At 39.1% G+C, this 27165-nt stretch overlaps 1 protein-coding gene across 1 annotated transcript in view; it reads right to left on the reverse strand.

Annotated features, from left to right (window-relative positions):
* The window catches only part of LOC124592325 (uridine 5'-monophosphate synthase), a 90718-nt gene that overhangs the window by 3585 nt on the left and 59968 nt on the right, over positions 1-27165 (reverse strand). The window contains exons 5-6 of the mRNA XM_047131824.1: positions 19407-19692; positions 13136-13350 (exon numbers count right to left, since the gene is read on the reverse strand). Of these exons, the coding sequence (XP_046987780.1) occupies positions 13136-13350; positions 19407-19692 (501 nt within the window). The remainder of the gene's footprint in view (positions 1-13135; positions 13351-19406; positions 19693-27165) is intronic.

Genomic DNA, 27165 nt, shown 5'->3' on the forward strand with positions numbered 1-27165 from the left:
GATGACATTGTAATTCTATCAGAGACAGCAAAGGACTTGGAAGAGCAGTTGAACGGAATGGACAGTGTCTTGAAAGGAGGATATAAGATGAACATCAACAAAAGCAAAACGAGGATAATGGAATGTAGTCAAATTAAGTCGGGTGATGCTGAGGGAATTAGATTAGGAAATGAGGCACTTATAGTAGTAAAGGAGTTTTGCTATTTGGGGCGCAAAATAACTGATGATGGTTGAAGTAGAGAAGATATAAAATGTAGACTGGCAATGGCAAAGAAAGCGTTTCTGAAGAAGAGAAATTTTTTAACATCGAGTATAGATTTAAGTGTCAGGAAGTCGTGTCTGAAAGTATTTGTATGGAGTGTAGCCATGTATGGAAGTGAAACATGGACGGTAAATAGTTTGGACAAGAAGAGAATAGAAGCTTTCGAAATGTAGTGCTACAGAAGAATGCTGAAGATTAGATGGGTAGACCACATAACTAATGATGAAATATTGAATAGAATTGGGGAGAAGAGGAGTATGTGGCACAACTTGACAAAAAGAAGGGACCGGTTAGTAGGACATGTTCTGAGGCATCAAGAGATCACAAATTTAGATTGGAGGGCAGCGTGGAGGGTAAAAATCATAGAGGGAGACCAAGAGATGAATACACTAAGCAGATTCAGAAGGATGTGGGTTGCAGTAAGTACTGGGAGATGAAGAAGCTTGCACAGGATAGGGTAGCATGGAGAGCTGCATCAAACCAGTCGCAGGACTGAAGACCACAACAACAAATTCTGTATTTCCATGATCCATAATAACAACATTCCTATAGTGAGGCCATTTGAAGTGGCTGCACGAGAATGATTGAAGCATAGTGTTAGAGAGAGAGAGAGAGAGAGAGAGAGAGAGAGAGAGAGAGAGAGAGAGAGATCAAACTGAAAAAGCAGAAGTAACAAATATTTGTAGCAAGTACACGAGATACATAAAAAAAAAAAATTTAAGACAATAAATTTATTGCTATTATAAACACACTGATGACTTAATATAATTTTCTTTGTGTGATATTGCCTGTCTCCAGTACTATTACACACATTTGCTGCCTTACTTCCTTTGTTGCTCTGTTCAAGTTCATCCACGTCTCATTTTCCTTCAGCTTGAAACCCTTCCATATTTTCACTTTGCTTTTAATCATGGTTATTTCTAACATTTGGGATTCTGACATTCAGTATTTTCTAAATGTCTTCTAACATCATCAATCCATTTGATAGTTTCTACAGGAAATAGTTGAATACCTGTTTGATTAATCTATTTCCACTCATTTTGTATAGGTGTCCAAGAAACATTCTTCTTTGCAAGACTTCTAATTTTTCCAGGTTATAGTTTGTAGCATAGCATTTATTAGCACAGAAACAATCCATTTAAACTGCAGTGTTGTGTCTTTTTTGCATTCCAAGAGATGCACCTCTCATTGTACATATCTGTCAATCCATGAACTTTCCATCCTTAGCATTTGATCTCCAACAGCTACTTGTCATTTATTGAATATCATTTATCAATAATCAGTTGACAAAAATAATAAATTATGTACATAGTAATATTAACATGAACAGATTCATTCTCATTGGTTTATACCTTTACCAACTGGTATCACCAAACGTTCATTTATTCACAATAACTGATTGTAATGGCTGTACATCAACTTTCAGTTAAAAAAGCCACCATAGTTGCTTTAGGTACATCTTGCCATTTGTCAGACAATACACTACTAGCTCCTTAGTGTTATATACTCATTCATTCTTCTACAAAACCTGTTGCCAACTCTGCCCTGTAAGTCATACCCCCCCCCCCCCCAACCAATTTTTGTACAAGACCTTTCCACAGAACCTGAACGTTTACTAGTCAGTGAGTGGTCGCCTAAATGATTTACAACCTAAACAAAGGTAAAATAATGTGTCACTCAGAGTTGACTAAAGTCACTAAACAATGATATGTTGTAGAAAAATGTAGCAGTTGTTCACAACAAAAGAAAAGTCAAGGGTAAAAAATAACAAATTAGCTGCAGAGTTTTCTGCTCAACAAAACCCATTTAAATAGCTGTTTCACAGATCACACCAAATTAATCTTTTTCTAAAAAACAATAGCTCAGAACAGCGTAGGTTATAAATGGCTATAAAAATGCTCTGATGTCTCACATCCCCCACATCCTAGCCTCCTCCTCCGTGGAAGACGGGGAGGAAAAAGAGAGCAGTATGAGAAAGAATCTACAATAAGCTCAATAGATTACGCTCTATACAATGGAAAAGTCAATGTGCAAGTCGCCAAAGTGGCATCAAATCGAAAGACTTGCACCCAGCGAACGGTCTACCCAACTGGAGGCCCTAGTCACATGACATTTACATTATTTAAAATGGAGAAAGGGAACTTATCAATATCCTAGCATTATGAGGTGTTCTTACCCTATTTGTGGCCTAAAATGAAGAAATGGGGAGCCGCTGCATTTTCACTTCTCAGAAAAAAATTGTTTGTACAGTCTTACTTTCATTTTGTGTAATGCCTAATGGGTTTCAGTATCTGGTGGCATCATCAGGGTACTTCATAATCAAAGGCACTAAAATATTTGGAAACATTTATAGTTTTTCTGTATGGCAGTCATATTTAAAATGCGATACGAAGTTCAATAAAATCTTCTCTGTCTACATGTTGAATAAAACACTTGATCCCTCAATAGCTGTCCCTCCATCATCATCAGGAGTTAAAAATTACTGACTATCTGGGCTGGCATGGTGTTCTGCTTATACAGGGTGTATACAGGGACAAAGGGTGGAAATATCCTGGATTTCGTGGTTATAAATACACTTTTTTCATGTTATGTGACAGTTACAATGTAAAATTTATCACTCCTTGGAATAATAAAGTTTTGTTTTTTTTTTTTTTTTTTTTTTTTTTTTTTTTTTTTTTTTTTTTTTTTTTCCACAGAACTTCCAAGCACTTTAGGAAATGAAATCCCACGGGAGGGGCAGTGGGGGATCACATCTTGGAAAGCTCAGTGATGGGCAGTAACATGCACACAACATTTTTTTTGTATTATGAGAATACAAATACTACCAAACTGTAAAATAGAGACTATACAGCAGGGAAAGTTGAAGATGGCTCCTTTTAATTGTATGACGCCAAGCATTGTGCTTGAAACCATACCGAAACTGAATAAACATGAAACGATAGCTGCTTACTACTATGGCTCGAAATGGACATTCTTATGAAACAGAACTAATCTAACCAATTAAATAAACACTCTTATGAAAGCTACAATGAACAAAATATAAATTCCTTTCTGTATTTACTAACTGTCCACCGCTCATGGTAGCATTCTTGCTTCTCGAGCACGGGGTCCCAGGTTCAATTCAAAGCGGAGTCAGGGATCTTCACCTGCACCAAGATGACAGTGTTGTGTCATCTTCATAATCATCATTCATCCCCATTACAGTCGGAGGAAGACAACGGCAAACTACTTCCATTAAGACCTTGCCTAGTACGGTGGCGCGGATCTCCCGCATTGTTCTCTTACTCTCTGTCAAGAAGCATGGGACTTCATTTCCATTCCATTTCCTAACTAGGGAAAAGTGGGAAGAAGTTTACAACACTGCAGACACAAATGAAAAGTTTCATGCTTTCAGTACCATCTTCTGCTATTACTTTGAACTATGGCACTCGACAGAAAATGGAACTGCATACTGAATATGCAAAAACAAAACTTAAGACAAGACAGGTCTCAACTAGAAGGGAAAAAACTTTACAACTGGTTATCACAACATATTAAGAGAAAGGAATTTTAAAATGGCTCTAAAACTGTATCTTTTAATTAAATTGCATTACAGTGTCGATGAATATATACAATCTTAAACTGTATAGAAGCTAGTGAAGCTAGCTGCTTCTGAAATCTGGACGAGCTCCTGTAGAATACTTTAGTCATTAACATAATCAGTGTAGGTGTATGTCATATAAACTGTAAATATTTTCTAATCTTTAAATTTGTGTCTTTTGGCCAAATGCAAAAGCTATATAAACTACACTCATGAAGATGCCACAAAAACTGTAAACATTACTCTACATTTCTAATTAAAAAGATTAACTGTTGTGGTAAAAATCCTCTTGCTTTTTTAACTAGAAAACTGTCAAGTCCTTCAGAAGAGCATGTGTATATGTATACATTTTCTCACAGTTTTATGTATATAAACTTACTTCTATTATAGCAGGTATAGAATTCATAATCATCACATTAATTCATGTTGTCTCACCACATCATTGTTGTTGTTGTCTTCAGTCCAGAGACTGATTTGATGCAGCTCTCCATGCTACTCTATCCTGTGCAAGCCTCTTCATCTCCAAATAACTACTGCAACCTACATCCTACTGAATCTGCTTACAATATTCATCTCTTGGTCTCCCTCTATAATTTTTACCCTCCACACTTTCCTCCAATACTAAATTGGTGATCCTTTGATGCCTCAGAACAGGTCCTACCAACCGATCCCTTCTCCTAGTCAAGATGTGCTACAAATTCTTCACCACATCATCTCACAAAAATTGATTTGTCCAATATCAGTTTGTAACTATTACAAAGATGATGAAACAGATCAATAAAACAATCAAATATTCAATCAATCAGTGGAACAATGGTTGATTAATCTTTAGTTAAAACCTTATCACATGAGCTTTTAAGTTAATTTACTGTTCACACGTGCAAGCTGTGAAACAGCCACTTCTCTTTGCTTCAGATGACAATGAAGCTGGTTTGTTTTGTAAATATTGGTTCTTTCTTGTAGCAATTTTATTTTACTCCTTAATTTTTCTTTTCTGGGACCTGACTAATAAATCAACTTCACTTTCAACAGAAGCAGCTGTTATTTAACACACTGCAGGAGTTTCAATGTATGCATCACTGATGGAAGTTTCATTCATGTTTTCAACTGGGAAGTAACACATAGCATTACTTTAAATGAAGCCTGTAGGCCGACTGATATTTTGGATTAGGCCCAGACCGATAATTTCACTCCAACATATTATGTAATATGAATCATATTCATTTAATAAGTGATGATTGATACACGTCATAAAGAATCTTCTGCCCAAAATATGAGATGTGTTCAGCTTTTCCATTATGTAACTGTTGGTGTAGAATGTCTTCTTCTTCAATGTTTTCTTTGAGCAATAAGTATGACAATATCATTTTAATTGAAACAACTGGGGATGCTTGGTGAACCATTGTAAATTAACTTGCCTTGTTTCACAGATTTTATTATGTTTACTGCATGACCTAGATTGAGTTTTAAGCCCATTTTCAAATACTTTACTGATTCCAAAGCTCATAACACAGAGACAAACATGATGATAAGGCATGGAATTACACAATTCAGCAATTACACTAACATGACTAAACATACTTAGGAATAAAGTTACGCATCAGATGAGAACTTTTTATCTACTGATGGACCGAAGTCCACAGTTTTACTTCTATCACGCGAAATTACCTAAAAGAGGCGAATAACTGAATTGGGTTTGCTCGTTTAGTAAGAATTGTGGGTATATACACACCTGTTTTTAATTTATAGAATCTCTAACTGGCTTAGTTTAACCCCTTCTCCTCAGTATGTAAGACTTATACTTCTATTATGTATTTGTGGTTTTTGTTAAAGCAATGTTCCGCAAAGGTTGAAATCAGGCTTCTTCAACCTCCAGCTTGTATGATGTTCTTTAAGCCTGGTGCAGATTGACCTCCACATCTGTCCAGTATAGCAAGATTGCCACTCCTTGCATGTAATCTTATAAACTCCACATTTTGTGTTAATTTTTGCACTTAACAAGCAACTAACAGCTCCATCCCACCATGGGACCAATAATGCCAGATGACATGAGAGGCCAGCACCACGTTTGAAACTGTCCATCCTGCATCCCTACAACCATCAAGGCTCCGTCTCTGCTTTCACTCAATGTCCAAAGCCCAGTATCTGTTAAAATTATTGCCTTTAAAAAATAAAAAAAAATAAAAAATAAAATAAATGTTGTCCTTTACTTTTATAACACAATGCTGATATTATGGTGCTTGCCTTTTCAAACTGTATTTTATACTCTTTTTCTGGTTGATTTTTGGCCACAACTGACTTCTTCAGTTCCCGATGTTTAATATGTCACGAGTGCTTTGCACAATGCTCAACATCAGTGCCAATAGTTTGTTCTATGCACATGCAACCATATTCACAAAGGACACCATACATGCCAGGAACTGAACACCTAAGTTGTCTTTAATGTGGTTATAACATATTTTATCTTGAATGGAGGCCAAAACACCACTCTCTGTCTATATCTGTTCATCATGGAACCTATTTTGATAGTACCTGCAAGTACGGACAGAATGCAGCCAACTTGGCCTCTTCCACCAGCTCATGAGGGTCTCTCGCAATTTCTCCCTTGCTGTAACTGGTTTCTCTGAATATGAGCTTCAAATGCTGAAATTCACAGTAAATTACATATTGGGATGGACACTGTTCATGTGGTCAAGTTGACGAGGGATGTGGAGCTTCCGTTCTTTGATGTTTTAGCTGAACGGTAAGGAGGAGGCTAGCTTGGTCATTCATTATACAGGAAGACTATGCACATTGACCAGTACTTAAACACCAACAGTTTTCACCACCCTGTACATAAGAAAGAGGTCTTAAACAAGTTAGTACACAGGGCAAATATTATTTCTGACAATGACCATCTCGAGTCTGCATTTCAGCATCTGAAGCGCATGTTCAGAGAAAATGGCTACAGCAACTGCAGAAGCTTTCAGGAGTCACCAATGAAAGAAACTCAAACAGGTGGACGGGGTCAAGCCAGATACATTGCATTCATACTATGCAGCAGCTACTAGCAAGATAGTTTGCATGCCGAATCAACATGTACTGAGACCGTGTCCTGGCCTGCCTCCAAGATAAGAGAGATGTTACTCCATGTTTATATAGGTCTTCGAGCTCCTGGCGTGTATGGTGTCTGCTGTGAATGTGGTAGCATTTACACTGATTTAACTATTTGCAATTTTGCTGAGTGTTGTGCAGAGCACTCACCACATATTAAAAAACAGGAACTGGAGAAATCAGCCATGGCTGAAAATTGTCCAGAAAATGGGCATAAAACACAATTTGAAAAAACAAGAGTTTTTGATCAAACATCAATATATTTGGATTCTGGTACAAAAGACACAGGTGATATTAGAACGAACAGCAACAATTTTAACAGAGACCAGGGGTACACACTTAGCAGGGCAGGGGGGGGATGGGCTTTAGACATTAAGCAAAAGCAGAGAGAGAGGCTTGATGATTGTAGGGCCACTGGAGGGGCAGTTTTAAGCATGGCACTGGCCTCTCACATCATCTGACATTACTTGGTCCCACGGCAGGACGGACCTGCTGGGAGCAGCCCAAATTGCTTTCGGAGTGTGCATCACTCTGGCCCTCTCTGGAATGCTATATACATTGCCGTAGCAGAACACCGCGCCAGTGCATGCAATCAGTGATTTTTAACTCCTGTCAATAATGGCAGAGAGAACTATCAAAAGGTTGAGTCAAACAGCTTGCAAATTTTATTGAGGCATGAAAAAGCAAAAGACCTTAAGAACACACACAGTACGAACTGCAGTCTTAAAATTAGGCAGTCCATTACCCCAGCACTCACATCTCAAAGTCACTTACCCAAATAAATATTAATGCAAAGTGTTACATAATGTAAACTGCCACCAGTAGGGACAAAGAAGCCCCCTACGTACAGAGCTTTTAAAACGCACAATGTAAAGTATGTATAAAAAATACGACATCACATGAAACATGGAATGCAAAAATTAATGACACATAATGAACAAAACAAACCCCACTATAATAAAACACTGAGCAAAAAACTAAGCATCTAAATTGCTAATTTTTTCATCAACCATTTACACACAGCGCATTCCTCTATAAATCATTGAACAAACCAGGTCGATATTGTTCACGACAATAGCACAACTTATTGATCAGTTAAAATTATTTGTACTGAAAAGATTAGCCAGCATAGTGGTGCACTTTGGCAATGCAATATTCTGCAACTGTCAGCTGACCATCTATGGCAGTAATTCCAGTTTCATGTTTATCCCAGATGTGCCCATGTATTTGATGAACCTCATGGGTGGCATCACACAGCACAAATAAACCATGATAATGAAAGACATTTTTTGTATGCTACATGCAGTTTTAAGAGGCTACATCAATGAGTCTTATAGTGTTTTATGGGAAGCCCAGAAATATCGAACCAGTGATCCGTATTATCATTTCGTGGGGTAAATGTAATCCTCTTATGTCATGCAAATTCAATGTTTATGTCCGAATTCTGTTTATAACACTTGACAATCAGTAACTCACTCTACATTCATAGTCTGCTTGTGCCTTTGCAGCTTAAAACAGTAAGTTGAGTGTTTTTAAAATTTCTACCATTATGCTACTTTAGCCAGGGGTGTATCATCTTAAATTCAATCCGTGCATCAATGACTCAAAACGTAGTTAATAATGGGGTATGTCACACTAAATAACATACATTTGCACATCATAAAAGATATTATATAAGTTATGAAATGCACAGGAGAGGGGAATGAGAATGGGAGGGGGGGGTGGGGGGGGGGGGGGGGGACTGTAGAGTAAGGAAAGGGACTGCCTGTATTTTAGGCTCACTTTGAACTAAGGGTGCTAATTAAACGCTGAAACAAGATTACGTCTTAAACTGCTGAGAAATTAACGATGAGGAGTGGGGAGGGGGCGTTGAGCATCTCACAGAAATGACTTCTTTCCTCTCAGCTGTAGTTTAATGGCATGTTTTAAACATCAATAATTTATACGGAATAATATTCAAATAACAAACACACTTTGAAATATTACATATTCTACAATTTGTGACTTATAAACCCATATAAAATTAAATTCTAATGTTAGGTTAAAAATACAGAATTCCATGAGATTTGAAAAATTCCTGAAATTTCCCCAATTTTTCCAAGTATAATGTAATTCCCTCAGAATTACAGGTTTTACAGAAGACTATAGTGGAATAACCCTATTGTCTCAAGGGCTGAAAATACTTGAGAAGATCATGGAAAAGAGCCTGAGAACTATCATAGAACCACAACTGGAGGAGGAACAAGATGGCTTCAGAAGTAGCAGATCAACAATAGATTAATTTTTAGCACCCGCATTTTGATGGAAAAGTATTGGGAGAAAGGTAAGAATCTGGTCATTGCATTCCTGGATATAGAAAAAGCCTATGATAGTGTTATAAGAAATAAGATCTGGAAATGCCTGAGGAAAAAGAATGTGCCTAAAGGACTAATAAGAAAAATTCAGATGATGTACAAAGACTGTACTAGCTGTGTACAAATTGGGGAAGGATAATCATCGTGGTTTGAGACCAGGAGTGGAGTTCAGCAAGGAAGTGCAATGACCCCACTACCATTCATCACTGTTATGGATACTATAATGAAGAATGTCAATGAGAGGTCACATGAACTGAATGCACTTGCCTTTATTGATGACATGGGATGAAACTGAAGAGGAAGTACAGATCAGACTGGATGAATGGAAATCTCAGTTCCAGGAATATAGCCTCAATATCAGTAAGACCAAGACGGTGATAGCAGTCAACAGAGATGGACAACCAGCACGTGTAAAACTAGGAGACCACACCAACTAGTGTGTGTGGACAGTTTTCCTTACCTTGGAAATGTAATCTCCAGTGATAATTTGGACAGAAATGAAATCACCACCAGAGCGCAAAAAGGATCTGAATTCTACCAACAAGTAATATAGCTTTTATGGGATGACTTTATTCCAAAACCAGCCAAACTGATGATGTTTAATGGTTATTCCATATCAGTATTTACCTATGATATCAAAACATGTAACCTCACAGAAAGATCATCATCAAGGCTGCAAGCATCAGAGAAGAAATTTCTTAGATCCACCATCCAGAAGACCAAGATGGACAGGATAAGGAATGAGGAGAAGAGGAAAGAAGATGGAATAAAGACATCCCCATTAGATCGAATTGGCAGGTCCGAGCAGGCACATAGGGGGAGGGGTTTATTAGTGATTGGGAGCTCCAACGTTAGGCGGGTGATGGAGCCCCATAGGGAAATAGCGGAAAGGTCGGGGAAGAAGGCCAGTGTTCACTCTGTCTGCTTGCACCCCACTGGAAACTGTTGCTCTTGTCAGCACCAATGACTCCTGCCGTCTGGCTTCAGAGGTCATCCTCAGTTCATACAGGTGGTTGGCAGAGTTGGTGAAGGTGGAAAGCCTCGCTCGCGGGGTGGAATCTGAGCTAATTATTTGTAGTATTGTTCCCAGAACCAATCGCGGCCCCGGAACGCTTGAACCAGAGGCTCAGACAATTCTGCTGAGATCTGGGGTGCAAATTTCTCTACCTCCGCTATAGGGTGGATAAATGTGGGGGTCCCCCTGAATAGGTCAGGCATGCACTACACGTAGGAAGCGGCTACAAGGGTAGCGAAGTACGTGTGGAGTGCACATGTGGGTTTTTTAGGTTAGAGAATTCCCTCCCTAGGCCCGACAAGACGCCTCCTAAGACGTGGCAAGGGACAAAGAATCCAGTGAAATTTTTTTAAGTGCTTTATCTGAAAACTACCTTGAGCAGTTAAACAGAGAACCGACTCATGGCGATAACATATTAGACCTTCTGGTGATAAACAGACCCGAACTATTTGAAACAGTTAATGTAGAACAGGGAATCAGCGATCATAAAGCGGTTACTGCATCGATGACTTCAGCCGTAAATAGAAATATTAAAAAAAAGGTAGGAAGATTTTTCTGTTTAGCAAAAGTGACAAAAAGCAGATTTCAGAGTACCTGACAGCTCAACACAAAAGTTTTGTCTCAAGTACAGATAGTGTTGAGGATCAGTGGACAAGGTTCAAAACCATCATACAATATGCGTTAGATGAGTATGTGCCAAGCAAGAGCGTAAGAGATGGAAAAGAGCCACCGTGGTACAACAACCGAGTTAGAAAACTGCTGCGGAAGCAAAGGGAACTTCACACAAACAGAAATATAGCCAAAGCCTTGGAGACAAACAAAAATTACGCGAAGCGAAATGTAGTGTGAGGAGGGCTATGCAAGAAGCGTTCAATGAATTTGAAAGTAAAGTTCTATGTACTGACTTGGCAGAAAATCCTAAGAAAGAAAGGCCGCTGGACCTGATGGGGTACCAGTTTGATTTTACAAAGAGTACACGAAGGAACTTGCCCCCCTTCTTGCAGCAGTGTACCGTAGGTCTCTAGAAGAGCATAGCATTCCAAAGGATTGTAAAAGGGCACAGGTCATCCCCGTTTTCAAGAAGGGACGTCGAACAGATGTGCTGAACTATAGACCTATATCTCTAACATCAATCAGTTGTAGAATTTTGGAACACATATTATGTTCGAGTATAATGACTTTTCTGGAGACTAGAAATCTACTCTGTAGAAATCAGCATGGGTTTCGAAAAAGACTTCCGAAGTAAGAGTGACTTCAGGTGTGCTGCAGGGGAGTGTCGTAGGACCGTTGCTATTCACAATATACATAAATGACCGTGTGGATGACATCGGAAGTTCACCGAGGCTTTTTGCGGATGATGCTGTGGTATATCGAGAGGTTGTAACACTGGAAAATTGTACTGAAATACAGGAGGATCTGCAGCGAATTGACGCTTGGTGCAGGGAATGGCAATTGAATCTCAATGTAGACAAGTGTAATGTGCTGCGAATACATAGAAAGAAAGATCCCTTATCATTTAGCTACAATATAGCAGGTCAGCAATTGGAAGCAGTTAATTCCATAAATCATCTGGGAGTACGCATTAGGAGTGATTTAAAATGGAATGATCATATAAAGTTGATTGTCGGTAAAGCAGATGCCAGACAGATTCATTGGAAAAATCCTAAGGAAATACAATCTGAAAACAAAGGAAGCAAGTTACAGTGCGCTTGTTCGCCCACTGCTTGAATACTGCTCAGCAGTGTGGGATCCGTACCAGAGAGGGTTGATAGAAGAGAGAGAGAGAAGATCCAACGGAGAGCAGCGCGCTTCGTTACAGGATCATTTAGTAACTGTGAAAGCGTTACGGAGATTATAGATAAACTCCAGTGGAAGATTCTGCAGGAGAGACACTCTGTAGCTCGGTACGGGCTTTTGCTGAAGTTTCAAGAACATACCTTCATCGAGGAGTCAAGCAGTATATTGCTCCCTCCTACGTATATCTCGCGAAGAGACCATGAGGATAAAATCAGAGAGATTAGAGCCCACACAGAGGCATACCGACAATCCTTCTTTCCATGAACAATATGGGACTGGAATAGAAGGGAGAACAGATAGAGGTACTCAAGGTACCCTCCGCCACACACTGTCAAGTGGCTTGCGGAGTATGGATGTAGATGTAGATCCAGACTTCAATGGTACGGGCATGTGATGAGAATGGAGCCAACTAGATCAGTCAAAATAAATTTGGGAAGACAGGTGGATGCGAAAAGACCTCAAGGAAGACCTCAAACCTGATGGATGGACTTTATAAAGGCTGATCTAATGACCAGAGGATGGACAGTGGATGATGTTCCCCATGAACAGGTGTATTTGGACAGGACGAAGTGAAAGAGTCTCATTACCAGTACCCACGAAACTGAAATTGTTAAATAATGATTATGATTTTGATGATGATGATGACAGAAGAATTGCCACCTCGGTACTGTATCTTAGCTATATGTGGAAATTATTTTAGAAATGTTTCCTAACAAGTATTTCAACTGTGAACTGTGAGATTTTTGATTATAGGATAGCATGATGATGGTACCTGGTAACAAAATTTGTAATCATCTGACAAAATGAAAGTATGACTGTAGACTAAAGCAAATAAAAATAATTTCACTGTTTGGTTCCTGCTTTAACTGTGTGTTTGAAATATGTAATAATCACTTCTGTATTGCTGTTATCAGTTTTGTCTTTCTGAATGAAGGCTACACAAGCAGCATATGGATGATAAGGGTAAGAATAGGGATACTAAGACGAACTGTGTCTCAAACATTTAAATACAAACGTTCATGCTGATAACTTACCAGATATATACTGCTGGGAAGCTAGATTTCCTTCAGAACTCATTTCCACAACTACAAAACATCCCCTTTTGCGTCCACCAATCTGAGATTTGAGACCATTTAGTATTCCATCACCCGGTAGTGCATGGGCTGTCACTGCATCAGCCCAGGATACTATGTGATGAGTTCCAGTGGAATACTGCAAGGTACTTATGTGACCTATGTCAGCAAATTTTCTGAAAATTGAGAGAGAGAGAAGCATATTATTTTACCAAGAAGTGGGCTGGTTACACTAGCATAGGTTGAGTCCAGAATGATGGTAGAATGGGGGGACAAGCTGGAGAATAATTTTCTATCTCTGGAGTTCAGGGAAACTAGTGCTGTGTGGGGGCACCTGAACAGCTATATGGTAAAAAAGGCACTCACATCTTCTGTATCCTGTAGTATCTCTGACTTCTTATTTTTGCACACATTTCCTTTTATCTTTACCTTGCTCCTTTGTGACACTAGGTGAGTCCCTTCTTAGGCGAGATTCTAAATACCTTCCTCCCCCATCACTTATTTTCCTTTTTCTCCTTTGATGACGTGACGTATGGTTTCAAAAGCTATGAGAGTTGTTATTTATTTTTGTGTATATCTGCAGTACCTCCTGAAAGTAAATTGAGGCCAGCACATAGATATCAACAGTTCTTTGCCATTTAAGAAATGTTGTAAACCAACGATGCAGGGGGTCTCACCCAAGAAACTTGGTATTCTTGTATTCACATAACTGTACAGTTCCTTCTTAATGATCTTTCTGGCTGTAATAAAAGTAAGTTTTTAGTTAACTGCAATGTAAACTACCACAGGACAACAAACATTAATAACGCGAAGCACGTGTGGTTCGTAATTGAAGGCTTTGAAGCACAACTGTGCCAACATGTATATTAAAATACATATCTCTATAATGAACTGCAGAATTTAATTTATCAGGATTTTGAATATTTCCCACATGAATTTACATGATATTTAACATTTTTGGAACTGCTGATATAGAGTGACGTTTATCAAATGGATAGGAGTTGTCTTGAGGTTGCACCATGAATATCAGCTAGTTCTTTGTAACAGAGATTTGGAAGTGTGGCTGCTATAGAGTGCAGCTGTTTTGGGTCTCCTGAAGGCTCAGTCCAGTCCCTCCAGCCTACCCATCCCATGTCATGTCTATGTCACAATCCTAACTTTGAAGACGCCATATTAGATTTCGTCCTAATCACTCTAAGTCCATAATTGGTGGGTTTTATATTATAACTATGTCCTATGAATACATGCTTTTTAAAGCATCAACATATTGAAGACCTCTCAAAAAAGTGTAATTACTGGTACGATTTGTTGTTTTCTTCTTCTACTTTTTTGAGAACTGTGGCAGGGAAGGCAAATGGTCGACTTTGGTTTACTGGGAGAATTTTAGGAAAGAGTGGTTCACCTATGGAGGAGAATGCATGTAGGATACTGGTGCAACCTATTCTTGAGTACTGCTCGAGTGTTTGGGATCCATATCAGGTCGGATTGAAGAAAGGCATTGAAGCAATTCACAAGCATGCTGCTAGATTTGTTACCAGTAGGTTCAAACTATGCTTAAGCGTTATGGAGATATTTTGGGAACTCAAATGGAGGGAAGGCGATGATACATTATTGGAAAAATATAGAGAACCAGCATTTGAAGCCAACTGCGGAAAGATTCTACTGCTGCAAACGTATATAGTGGTGGTGGTTGTTGGGATGTGTAAGGGGGACTAAACAGCGAAGGTCATCAGTCCCCCGTATATAGTGTGTAAGGACCATGAAGATAAGCTATGAGAAATTAGGGCTCATATGGAGGCATACAGACAATTGTTTTTCCTTTGCTGTATTTGAGAGTGGAACAGGACAGGAAGCAACAAGGTACCCTCTGCCATGCACCATACGCTGCCTTGAGGAGTATCTTCGTAGATGTAGACATAGAAATGGTTTACTTATCAAGAGGCTGCAATTGTGAGGTAAGTCCTCTCAGAATAAAAGCAAGGTCTGTATTTCCTTGTCTCAACTGGTCTAGCATAAAAAGAGAACTCTTCTTCAGTGAATCACCTTTCTTCTCTCCCATACTCAGTTAACCCATAATTTCATACCAGTCTTGTCCATCCAACCCTTGTCAAGTACTGGTGTGAACAATAACACCTGGTGGTATTTCAGAAGATTTTTCACTTTAAAATGATCAATGTATTAAGTTTAGTACAGTCAAAACTACATGAAAGGCCAACAGTCTAATGCATTTTTAATGTCCAATTGTTTTTACAATTACAGTTTTAGCACCTTTCATGGCAACAGTTCTGTTACTCAGTAGATCAAATGTCAGAGGAGTTTCGTCCATATTTGCCATTTGACTTAGTTCCATACTGGTTTTCTTTAGATGTTGAATAATAAAGTGATGTAAAGATAATATTCTCTCTTCACACTCTTGTGGCATTTTGTGAGATATTTTGATTTTGGTTCGCAGGCTAAGACCATGACACTTCACAAACCTGTAGCACCAACAAACTCCACCCTTAAAGCCTGCTAAGTTCCTTTGTAGCACTAGCTCATGGGTGGGTATTTGATCATTTTTTGTATTAGTGCCAATGGCATTTGGACAGTGTCCTTTAATCCATTTCAATTTGTCATAATCTAGTTTTGCCATTTTGTATTTAGTACTCTATTTGCACATTTATTCTTCTTAATTTTTTTTCAGTTGTTTTCTAGCTCACCAATGTTGAATGGTTTTCTCTGTTGATGGAGAGCCGAAATGCCATTCAGCTGCTGTGTTTTCATGTTGTTCTGCATATGTTATTACTTTCAATTTATAGCCTGCGACCTTTTACGTTTTTCCATTAGGAAGCTAGCTACAAATAAAAATACTGCACTGTTACAGATAATATAAATCACTTTCAGTTCAAGTTCACTGACACCATAGACTGCAATCATACATCATAGGCTAGACTGTGTTCTGGGTATGTCATGGCAAGCCAGGAGGGAGACAATGTTAGCAAGCTTGTGAATCCACGCAACTCAACTCATGTTCATCGCTTCGGTGCACTGCTGCTGCCAGTCGAATCCAATGTTGCCAGGCAGATACAAGTTTCCAGCAGCATCAAATATATGACCATTTTTAAGAATAGTGGGAATTTTAAACCAAACACTGGAAATTTTTCTATTAATTTTGAGTATAAGACTCATCTGAATTTTGGACGCAATTTTTTGTAGAAAAAAGTGCATCTTAAAGTCCGCAAAATATGGTTGTTCTTGGTATAATTTGTGATAAAATATCAATTAACGATGAATTGGCAATTCATGCCTTCAGGTGAACCACAAATACAGAAACGTACATATGGAAGTTTACTGCAGTATAGTTGATAAAGACACTGACTGACTATGACAAGGTTTGTTTGTTCGCATCTTTCTGTTTCCAGTTTTTTTATTCATATTAAAGATATGCAAATCCCACTATTGCTTGATGTTGCTAGTTTATTTCCAAATGTTCCAACTGATGAACCTATACTGAAGTGCCAAAGAACCTGGTATAGGCATGCATATTCAAATATAGAGATATGCAAACAGACAGAATACGGCACTGTGATCAGTATGCCTATACAAGACGACAAGTTTCTGGCACATGTCAGATCGGTTACTGCTGCTACAATGGCAGGTTATCAAGATTTAAGACAGTTTGAACGTGGTGTTATAGCTGACGCACAAGCGATTGGAAACAGCATCTCCGAGGTAGGGGTGAAGTGGGAATTCTCCCATACGACTATTTCATGAATGTGCCATGAATATCAGGGATCCAGTAAAACGACAAATCTCTGACATCACTGTGGATGGAAAACGATTCTGCAAGAACAGGAGCAATGATGACAGAAGAGAATCTTCTCGACAACAGAAGAGAATCCTTCAACATGACAGAATGCAACCCTTCTACAAATTGCTGCAGATTTCAATTTTGGGCCATCAATGAGTGCCAGCATGCGAACCATTCAACGAAACATTATCGATATGGGCTTTTGGAGCCGAAGGCCCGCTCATGTACCCTCGATGACTGCACAACACAAAGCTTTACACCTGGCCTGGCCAATGACAATGACATTGGACTGTTGACTGAAAACATGCTGCCTGGTTGGAGGAGTCTCATTTCAAATTGTATCGAGCGGATGGACATGTAGAGGTATGGAGATAAGCTCATGAATTCATGGACCCTGAATGTCAGCAGGGGACTGTTCAAGCTGATAAGAGGCTCTGTAATGGTGTTGGTTGTGTGCAGTTGGAGTGAAATGGGACCCCTGACACATCTAGATACGACTGACAGGTGACACATGCTTAAGTATTCCTGTCTGATCACCTGCATCCATTCATGTCCATTGGGCATTCTGAAGGACTTGGGCAATTCCAGCAGGACAATGTGACACCCTAATTGCTATAGAGTGGCTCCAGGGACACACTTTTGAGTTTAAACACTTCTGCTGGCCACCAAAATCTCCAGACATGAACATTATTGATCATATCTGGGATGCCTTGCAATGTGCTGTTCAGAAGAGATTTCCACTCTCCCAACCCCTCGTACTCTCATGAATTTATGGACAGCCCTGCAGGATTCATTGTGTCAATTCCCTCCAGCACTACTTTAGACATTAGTCGAGTCCATGCCATGTCTTGTCGTGGCATTCCTGCATGCTCACAGGGGCCCTACACAGTATTAGGCAGGTGAACCAGTTTCTTTGGCTCTTCGGTGTACAAACAAATTAACAGATATTTTGCACAAATCCATATAAATCCTGTAGAATTACATGACATAATCAATGCTACTATTTACAGAAAAAAATTTAGATAATGATATGTACATCCTGCAAGCTTCCAGCATCCACAAACATGCACGTTTCCATTGAATGGTGCAATGCCTCATGTCTGTTCCATTACCCAAATCAGCCTTTCAGACAACTACAAGCCATCAAACAAATTGCTTCTAGCAATGGCTGCAGCTCTGTTCATATTGATAATACTCTAAGAAAAAAAAAATGAATAAATTTACATAACTTCTGCACACTGACCAACAGCAGTCACTAAGCCTGGTGCAAAATTCTGTTTATTGGCAACATTTCAGACAATCTCGTAAAAAAGTTAAAGTCTTGCAAATACAGTCCTGCATTTCATAGCACGAACGACACATAAAAAAGTTATTCAAAGAAAAATTGCAACCCCTGAGAGACTGGTGAATATAATATAACCTGCAAGCAGTATGAAAAAGTGTATATTGGTCAGTTGGGCAGAGCTGTGGCAATTGGGCTATGTGAACATGAGATATGCTGGCAATTAAGGAAGTCAGATTTAGCCTTTGCTGGTAATTTTTTTTAGCAGAAAGCCAGTCACATATGATATAGAATGTGAAGTTCTACATTCTGTGATGAAAAGAAGAAACATGACCTTGCTGGATATCAACAAACACAATGCCAGCCTAGTGTTGAATGATTAGACTCAATTTCCATTTTCCCCTTTGTTAAATTAAGCTTTTGTTACAAATACTACATTCAAACTGTAAATTCACCTTATTTCTCATCATTTATTTCTTTTAATTAATTTTAATTAGAGGGCCAAGTGTAAGAACAAATTTTTGGCTACTGTGTCTTTTTAATGTGGGTAAGAAGCAATAATAACAAGTATTAAAATCTTGACCGTCAATTTGGAGAAAGCTGATGACATCAGGATCTGGGTGTGGTAAGTCTACTTCCTTTAGATTTTCATGGATTTATTTCTCTCTTAATTTCAATCACTCCTTGGACCAGCATTTTGTTTTCTTTTTCTGCTTTCTATACAGTGCTAAAACCTATGCAATAAACGCTTTGTCTGCATTGGTAGCTATTCACTAGAGTCAAAGTACCTCGCTATATGACTGCACTGTGTGACAGCTGCTTCTAGAGTGAGGTCAAATTTGACAAACTTGATTCGTACATCTATGACTTGGTTGATGGGCTTGTGGATACAAAACAGAGAGATTTGATTATTACCAGGGGCCTACAAGGACAACATTAGACTAACAATTTACGAAATTATTCCCATGTATCTGTGATTACCCAATGGCAAGAGATGTTAATCTATGGTACAACAACAGTGCCACACAAATGTAACTCATAGTTATTTGCAGACTATAGATATGCAACCTGTCTTTTCCATCAAAAAATTTCCATTCATTCCTTAAAATGATAGTAACAACAAACTCCGTGACACACTACATGTAATTTTTCATCATTACCTGTCCTCCAAAATGAGGAAATTATGCTCTTTAGCAAGTGTTGTTAATTCCTGTACAAAACTCTTGCTAAAATCTTCAATAATATCACAGTGTATTTTCAAGAGACATATGTGTTCAGCTACAGCTCTGGCCAAAGTTAACAAGTCTGCAGTTTTTGGCATATCTGCAGCTAAGCATAAGTTGCTCTTCTTCTTCGTCATTACAGCAAAAAGTTCTGCAGCTACAGAATTGCCAGCATAGGAAGCACGTTGTGCAAATGACATCGTTAGGCGGTTTGATTGCTCATCTAAAAACGAAAGGAATCACGATTAGCATTGTGCGCCAACCCATTTCTATCATACAAATATTTCATTAAACACTGGAGAATTATACGATAATGGTAAGTAACAGAAATGTAGCACGGTATAAAATGCAAAACAGAAACACACAAAAAGAGCAGACTTTTTGCTGCAAAAGTGGTATTCAATGTAGTATCATAGGAATTCTCAGTAGTCAAACATGACATGTGCATTAGCTCCAGCAATATCCATCATATTTCACAAAATATTTAAACGTTTAATGATATAATTAGAACATTTATAATCTCTGACATGTTCTTCATTTGCAAATACATTTATTGTTCAGTCAGTCTCTCTTATACACATTGAATTTATACCATCCCGTCCTCATTTGGGATTTCAACAGTTTTCCTTGACCACTAAGGCAAATGACAGGATAGTTCCCCGATTATGACCATGGTCAACCACATGTCCTATCCTCAAGGACAGCCTGTACTATCCTCATAAAGCTTGTTGCGTATGCTGTATCCTGTACCTATATTTTGATTTGTGTTGTATTATCTTGACAAATCTTATCACTGTGAGTTAATCCTTGGTTGAATAAAAATAAACAAACCAAGTTAATCAGTGAGTGATGACAATTACCGACTTGTTTCACTGCTGACGACATTCCCCAAAATTTTTGAGAAAGTGATGTACTCTTGATTTTGGTGTGTTCACAGATCTGCTGGTAATATGGTTCGCACTCACACGCCAGCAAATAGCAACCGGTCGGCACGCTGCAACAAAATGTGGGGTGGAAGCGTTGGGGAGGGGTAGCGGACGGACGCAGGAATATGAACTATGACCTTGTCTAACGCCTGACGTGCAACTACGGCTTCACGAGCCGATCTCTTTCGGATACAGCCGAATCTGCACGAGGTAGCAAATGGAAAATTCGCTGTGCAGCGGGTAGCCGCCTGCCGCCTAGTAGCGTACGTTATCTATTGCGTATCTATCGAGTGTATAGTTTTCGTTGCCGTCACGTGAACTAGGACAGAACCACCGAAATGATGACGAATTGCGTTCATATATATGTTCAGCGTGTGGAAGACGCTACGATTATAACAAGAATCTGATAAAATTCTTATCATATGCACATCACATCAAGGAAAGTTACGTGTTGTCCCTCCACAGTTAAAGGTGCAAAAGTTTTAGACATATTTGGGTAGTTTAAGGGTAAACAGGAGCGCAATTTAATACGTCACGAATGAAACGCACATGCTTCGGAGAATAGTTATATGAAAATGAAAAGTCCGTTGTGCGATATATCAGTCCTTTCGAAGAAATGCAGTTACGATAATTTCTCAATGAAGCATGCTATGTTCAAATTCAAATGGCTCTGACACTATGGGACTTAACATCTGAGGTCATCAGTCCCCTAGAACTTAGGTTTATTAGATTTAAGTAGTTCTAAGGACAGAACACACATCCATGCCCGAGGGAAAAATGCTGTGTCAATTACATCATAAAAGACTGAATTTGCTACACGAAACACGTCACTTTGTGTCAAAAAGTGTGGGGCGTATTACACTTCGGACAACGTCACACAACGTGTCTTTGTACGTCACTATTCAGAGAAATACGTGCCTACAACAAAGGGCATACAAAATGTGAAAACTAAGGGCATACACAACATGAAAACCCAAGGAACTAACTAAATAGGAGGCGTCTGTCCTTCCAACAGTTGTCGACGGAACTTTAAACACTTAATACCCTCCTCCGCTGGGACGGTAGCTTCAAAGTACAATGCACGGTTACTCAACATCTATACTCCGCAAACCACCGTGAGGTGCAGGACAGAGGGTATGTCCCGTTGTGCCAGTTATCAGGTTTTCTTCCTGTTCCATTTACATGTGGACCGCGGGAAGAATGATTGAATGACTTTGGGCGTTCAGTAATTATTCTAATCCTATCTCACGATCCCTATGTGAGCGATACTTTGTTAATAGACTTTCACGGGATAGTTTACGTCTATGTTCAAGAGTCTCCCAGTGTGGAGGCCTGAATGGCGTGCAAGGGGTGGGGCGCGGTATGTTAAAAAAAATCTTTTAGCAACAAACAATTACATTTATCTTTTCCTTCGAACATAGATGGTGGCAATGATCTGGAATGAATTCCGCCCGACGTCGGTGTTATGCCAGAGGCGGTCAAGAACAATGAAACCGTGGTCATGTTTTTAGCATTGATCGGGTGAGCTGCTGTCGGCAGCTGGTACAGTCGCCCGTTGTCTGCTACAGTGTTGCCAACTATATGACAAATTATCGCGATATACGATAATTACAATGTGAACACGATATACGATAGTACGTTGCTGATAATTGTCGAATCCGTGATAATTTTTGTGATGCTTTAAAATGAAAATAAATTGATATTTGTAGTAATTTCATACAAAAATAATGTGTTTTCATATATTTAAGTCCACACTCCATTCAATAAAAGCAATTTCTTCTTTTTCACCCGTCCGCTCCCCGCAACAGTCCCACGTCTATTAACTGTATATTATCTTCCGGGGAATACTCTCACTTCCTAACGAACATTGTTACACAACCGATATGTGCCAGCAACCATTAGGTCATCGTCATAAGTTGCCGGTGAGATTGGGACATGAATACACGAGTTCTCTAAGTGTGGTATTCTTCAACTAAATACTGTAACAGAGTGTGTGTGTGCAACAGTAATTTAGATTCTCCATCGATTCCACTGACGAAATTGAGGCTGTATGGTGAGTTGAAATTAAATGTTTGAAGCAAAAGTTCAGACAGGAACGATTGACTGATTTGTCTTTCAAAGAGTGATGGTGTATAGTCTGCAAATGTGAATTCAATGCGGAGTTGACTGTAGTAAAATATATTTAAAAAGTTACGTGCCGTAAAATGTGTCGGGCCCCTACAAAAGACGCTTGACTTTTCACCACACTCGAAGTCGTCCGATACGCTTGATACGCAGAGCAAGAAGGCTGAAATATTGCTACGTGGATTGCTGGCAGAACGTAAGTGGGGGAGTCTGGCGACATAACATCTGACTTTCGGAGGAGTATCATCCACACAATTCTGAATACTGCAAGAGGCGACAAGTGCGATAATGATCGCACAATCAGCTTAACAGCTCCTGCATTCAACTTGCTTACAAGAATAATATACAGAAGAATGGAAAACAAAATCGAGGATGTGTTGACGATGATCAATTTGGTTATTCTGACTGACGTGCGGTTGATAATGGAAAGAAAAATCAAGAACGCAGGTTCATAGTATTTGTCGACCTGGAAAACGCGTTCGAGAATGTAAAATGATGCAAGATGTTCGAAATTCTGAGAAAAATAGGGGTAAGCTAGGGAGAGGAGGATAATGCACAAGAGCCATGAGGGAATAATGAGAGTGGACAACCAAGAACGCAGTGCTCGGATTAAAGCCGAGTAGCTTCAGGTATGGATTTAAAATTCAAGGTGAAAGGATATCAATAATACGATTCGCTGATGACATCGCTATACTGAGTGAAAGTGAATAAGAATCACGTGATCTGCTTAATGGAATGAATATTCTGATCAGTACAGAATAAGGACAGAGTAAATAGAGGAAAAACTAAAGTAATAAGAAGTAGCAGAAGTGAGAATAACGAATGAAGTTTGGAATTCTGTTACCTAGGTAACAAAATAACCATTGACGGACGGAGCAAGGAGGACATCAAATGTAGGCTAGCACTGGCAAAAGGACATTCTACCAGTATCAAATATGGGCCTTTATTTGAGGAAGAAATTTCTGAGAACGCACATCTGGAGTACAGCATTGTATGGTAGTGAAATATGGACTGTGGGAAAACCGGAACAGAAGAGAATTGAAGCATTTGAGATGTGATGCTACAGACGAATGTTGAAAATTAGGTGAACTGACAGGGTAAAGAATGAGAAGTTTCTGCACAGAATCGGAGAGGAAAGGAATATGTGAAAAACCCTGACAAGGAGGGACAGGACGATTAGACATCTGTTAAGACATCAGAAATGACTTCCATGATTCCAAAGGGAGCTGTAGAGGGCAAAAACTATAGAAAAGGTGCCTTTCCCAATTCTAAAATTGATGAAAACATAGAATTAAGTAGAACAAAAGCCACAGGGCTGATAAAGAATGTCATAGGTAAGTGTCATTTGGATGAATCGAATGAAGTTCTACGAAAACAAAAGTTAGGTTGCAAAATTGACGAATCTACCGACATTTTTGTGCGGTATTTTGATGAAGTTAGCTCCAAAATAAATACTAAATTTTGGCAGTTGTTATAAGTTTTTGAGAAGAAAGATGCGCGTCCGCTCGTGTAGGTGCTACTGCTAATGGTTTGTACGATCTCCTACGTAACACCTCGTCATTACATAATATTTCTCTTGAAAATTTGGTAGGATCTGCTTCAGAGGGTGCAACACAATGATGGGGAAAGAAATTCTGTTGCTAGTCGACTAATTTGAGGTTTTCCTGGCAATTTTATAGAGAAATGTAAATGCCATCCATTGCAAACAATTACAAAGGATATGTGAAGACATAGCAACGGATACATATTCATTCTTTAAGCATAGATAAAAAAGAATCGTCTAGTTTGCAGAATTCCAAGAGTTTTGTAATATCGAACCTAACACGACACTGCATCCGTCTCAAACAAGATGTTGTCTTTGTTAACTTGTTTCACGTATTATAGAATAGTGGAATGCACTGCAATTATTTTTCGCTTCCAAGTGGGAAGAAGAAACCCTGTATGCAGCTGAGCAGTTAAAGTCATTCCGGGGCAACTTTGAACGTGTAATTTTTATATTTCTTGAGTGGATTCTACCCAACTTTGTGTCACTGAATCAGTATTTTCAAAGAGAGAAATCAGTAATTTGCTCTTCGCATGATAGAATGTACGAAACACACAAAGAAATCCTTCTCTGCTACATGTCTCCTGATTATAACAACAAAACTGATTCCACAAACGTAGGTCCAGCAAACTAAGCCCAACTTGTGCTTTATACACAAGTGTACGAGGGTTGGATCTTTAATAGTGGCAACTATTTATTTACAGTTTGTACAAAATAGATACGTGTTTCAAAGTTTTACTGATGTTGAGAGTAGTCACCAACATTGTGTATAACGTGTTACCACCCATGTGGAAATCGTAGGATGCCCTTAGCAGTGTCACTTGTGTTGACAGTTCAAGTGGCGCAGTCTATTGTCCGACGAATTTGTAGCAGTTCTGAAGCAAATGCCGTGAAGCGTTTCCTTCAGTTTATAAATCGAGTTGAACTCACGAGCACTTAGCAGCCCCATCAGCCAAACAAATTAGTAGGCCCTAATACCTTGCACTGTACGTGCTTGAGCATTGTCCTACAAAATGATGGTCAGGTCCTGCAGAAAGTGTCATCACCTCCGTCTCTAAGCTGGTTGTAGGTTGTGTTCCAAAAATAAACAGCAGAGAGACAGAATTGATGACACTTTCTGCAGGACCTGACCATCATTTTGAAGGACAATGCTCAAGCACATACTGATTTGTCAGACTGAAGGGCTACTAAGTGCTATACCACCTACTGCACTCCCCTAACATGAGCCCTCGTGAGTTCAACTCTATTTCTAAACTGAAGGAAACACTTCACGGCATTCACTTCAGAACTGCTGCAAATTCGTCGGGCAATAGACCGAGCTGCGCGAACCGTCAATGCAACTGTCACTGCTAAGAGTATCCTATGATCCTACGACTTCCACATGGCTGGCAACTGGTTATACACAATGCTGGTGACTACTTTGAATGTCAGTAAAACTTTGAAACAGGTATCTATTTCGTACGAACTGTAAATAAATAGTTGCCACTATTAAAGTTCCAACTCTCGTATTTAGATGTAGGTGTGATTAAGTTCATGAGCCAATCGGAAAACATCTCACAAAAATCTAGTCATTTCCACTACACAGTGCAACAGTTCCTTATAATGTCTTGTTGTGAGATAAAAGGAGTGGTATTATTTCAAAAATTCTGTTCTAAAAATGTTGAGTTGGCTAACACCAGAAATAGCATTGGCAAAAAGTGCTAAAAGGCCATCAATGCTTGTTCCACTTCTATAAATAGGTTCAGAGGATTTCTCGAAAAGACAAGATGCTTGTGCAAATGACTATCAGAGGAGAGCATTGCCACATGCAGAATTTCCCGAAAATCAAAGAGGTAGATGATTTTCATAAAGAACGCTACTGACCTTCATGGTAACCAAGAATTCCTCCAAATAGGAAACTGTGCATGATATATTAGTTTCACCAGATTCCAATGCTGGTTGTGAGCGAGTATTTTAAAAAATGAATGTAGTGAAGACGCTGTTGAGAAATAAGTTACATTAAGGTACAGTAAGCTCACTTCCCAGCTTGTCTAGAATTCTGTACAGTTCGAACCAACCAGTATAATGATTGGATCAATGAACACGTCCAACATTTATGTCAAGGAGAAGGAATCTCCTCGGGATAGTGATGCCGAGGTGGAGTTCAATAACGATGCCTATTAGGGTGAGTTTAATTATATTACTATTTGTAATTATATTACATACCCATGCTACTTTTCAATCAGGTTTGCACAAAGTCTGTGATGCTTTGGAATCTTCTGAGTTTATCTTGTTCTGAAGTAGATTAGTGCAAAGGATCGCGATTTGAGATGTTTGGGTTCGTAATTCGCAAATTTTATGGATAAAAATTTTAAGAGATGAAGACTTTGCTATTCGCGCTTATGTCATATTATCAGCATTATTGTTTTTATGGTTTATGACTTTCAGTATAGGGTAATTTTAGATAAAAATTCCATAATTTTGTCTTCTGAGGTTGGCAATGTTGGTTTGCTACACTGTGACTATCCTTAACACTAGGACAGGGGCTTATGGACAGCCTGGAAGGACCAACTGGTCATTTTGATGGGTGTAGTTTTATTTGCCTATTTTAAAAATAGTAAACAAATTTGGATGTATACTAATTTAGTTCATACTATTTATACAGTTTATATCTAAAAAACAAAGATGATGTGTTTTTTTTTTTTTTTTTTTTTTGTGGTTTTCGGGCGCACAACTTCAATGGTCATTAGCGCCCTGACTACTCTAAGGATGCACCGCGAGGCACATGTTGACAACAACAACTAAAAGGGAAAACACAATAAAAGACAGACTGACAGGCATAGGATTAAAAAACATCATCAAATGTCCTTAGCGAGGTGTGTCAAATTGATAAAACAAAGAACACGAGCAGCTGCTCGTGGGTCATCTGCTAAAATGGCATCGAAAGTATTAGGCAGGTTAAGATCGAGGCGCAGTGTGTTAAGATCAGGACAGGACATTAAAATGTGTCTAACCGTCAGCAAGTGCCCACATGGGCAGAACGGCGCCGGCGCAGCCGTCAGCAGATGGCGATGGCTGAACCGGCAGTGTCCAATTCTTAACCTTGCTAAAACGACCTCCTCCC

The sequence above is a fragment of the Schistocerca americana genome, chromosome 2, assembly GCF_021461395.2.
Source record: "Schistocerca americana isolate TAMUIC-IGC-003095 chromosome 2, iqSchAmer2.1, whole genome shotgun sequence".
NCBI lineage: Eukaryota > Metazoa > Arthropoda > Insecta > Orthoptera > Acrididae > Schistocerca > Schistocerca americana.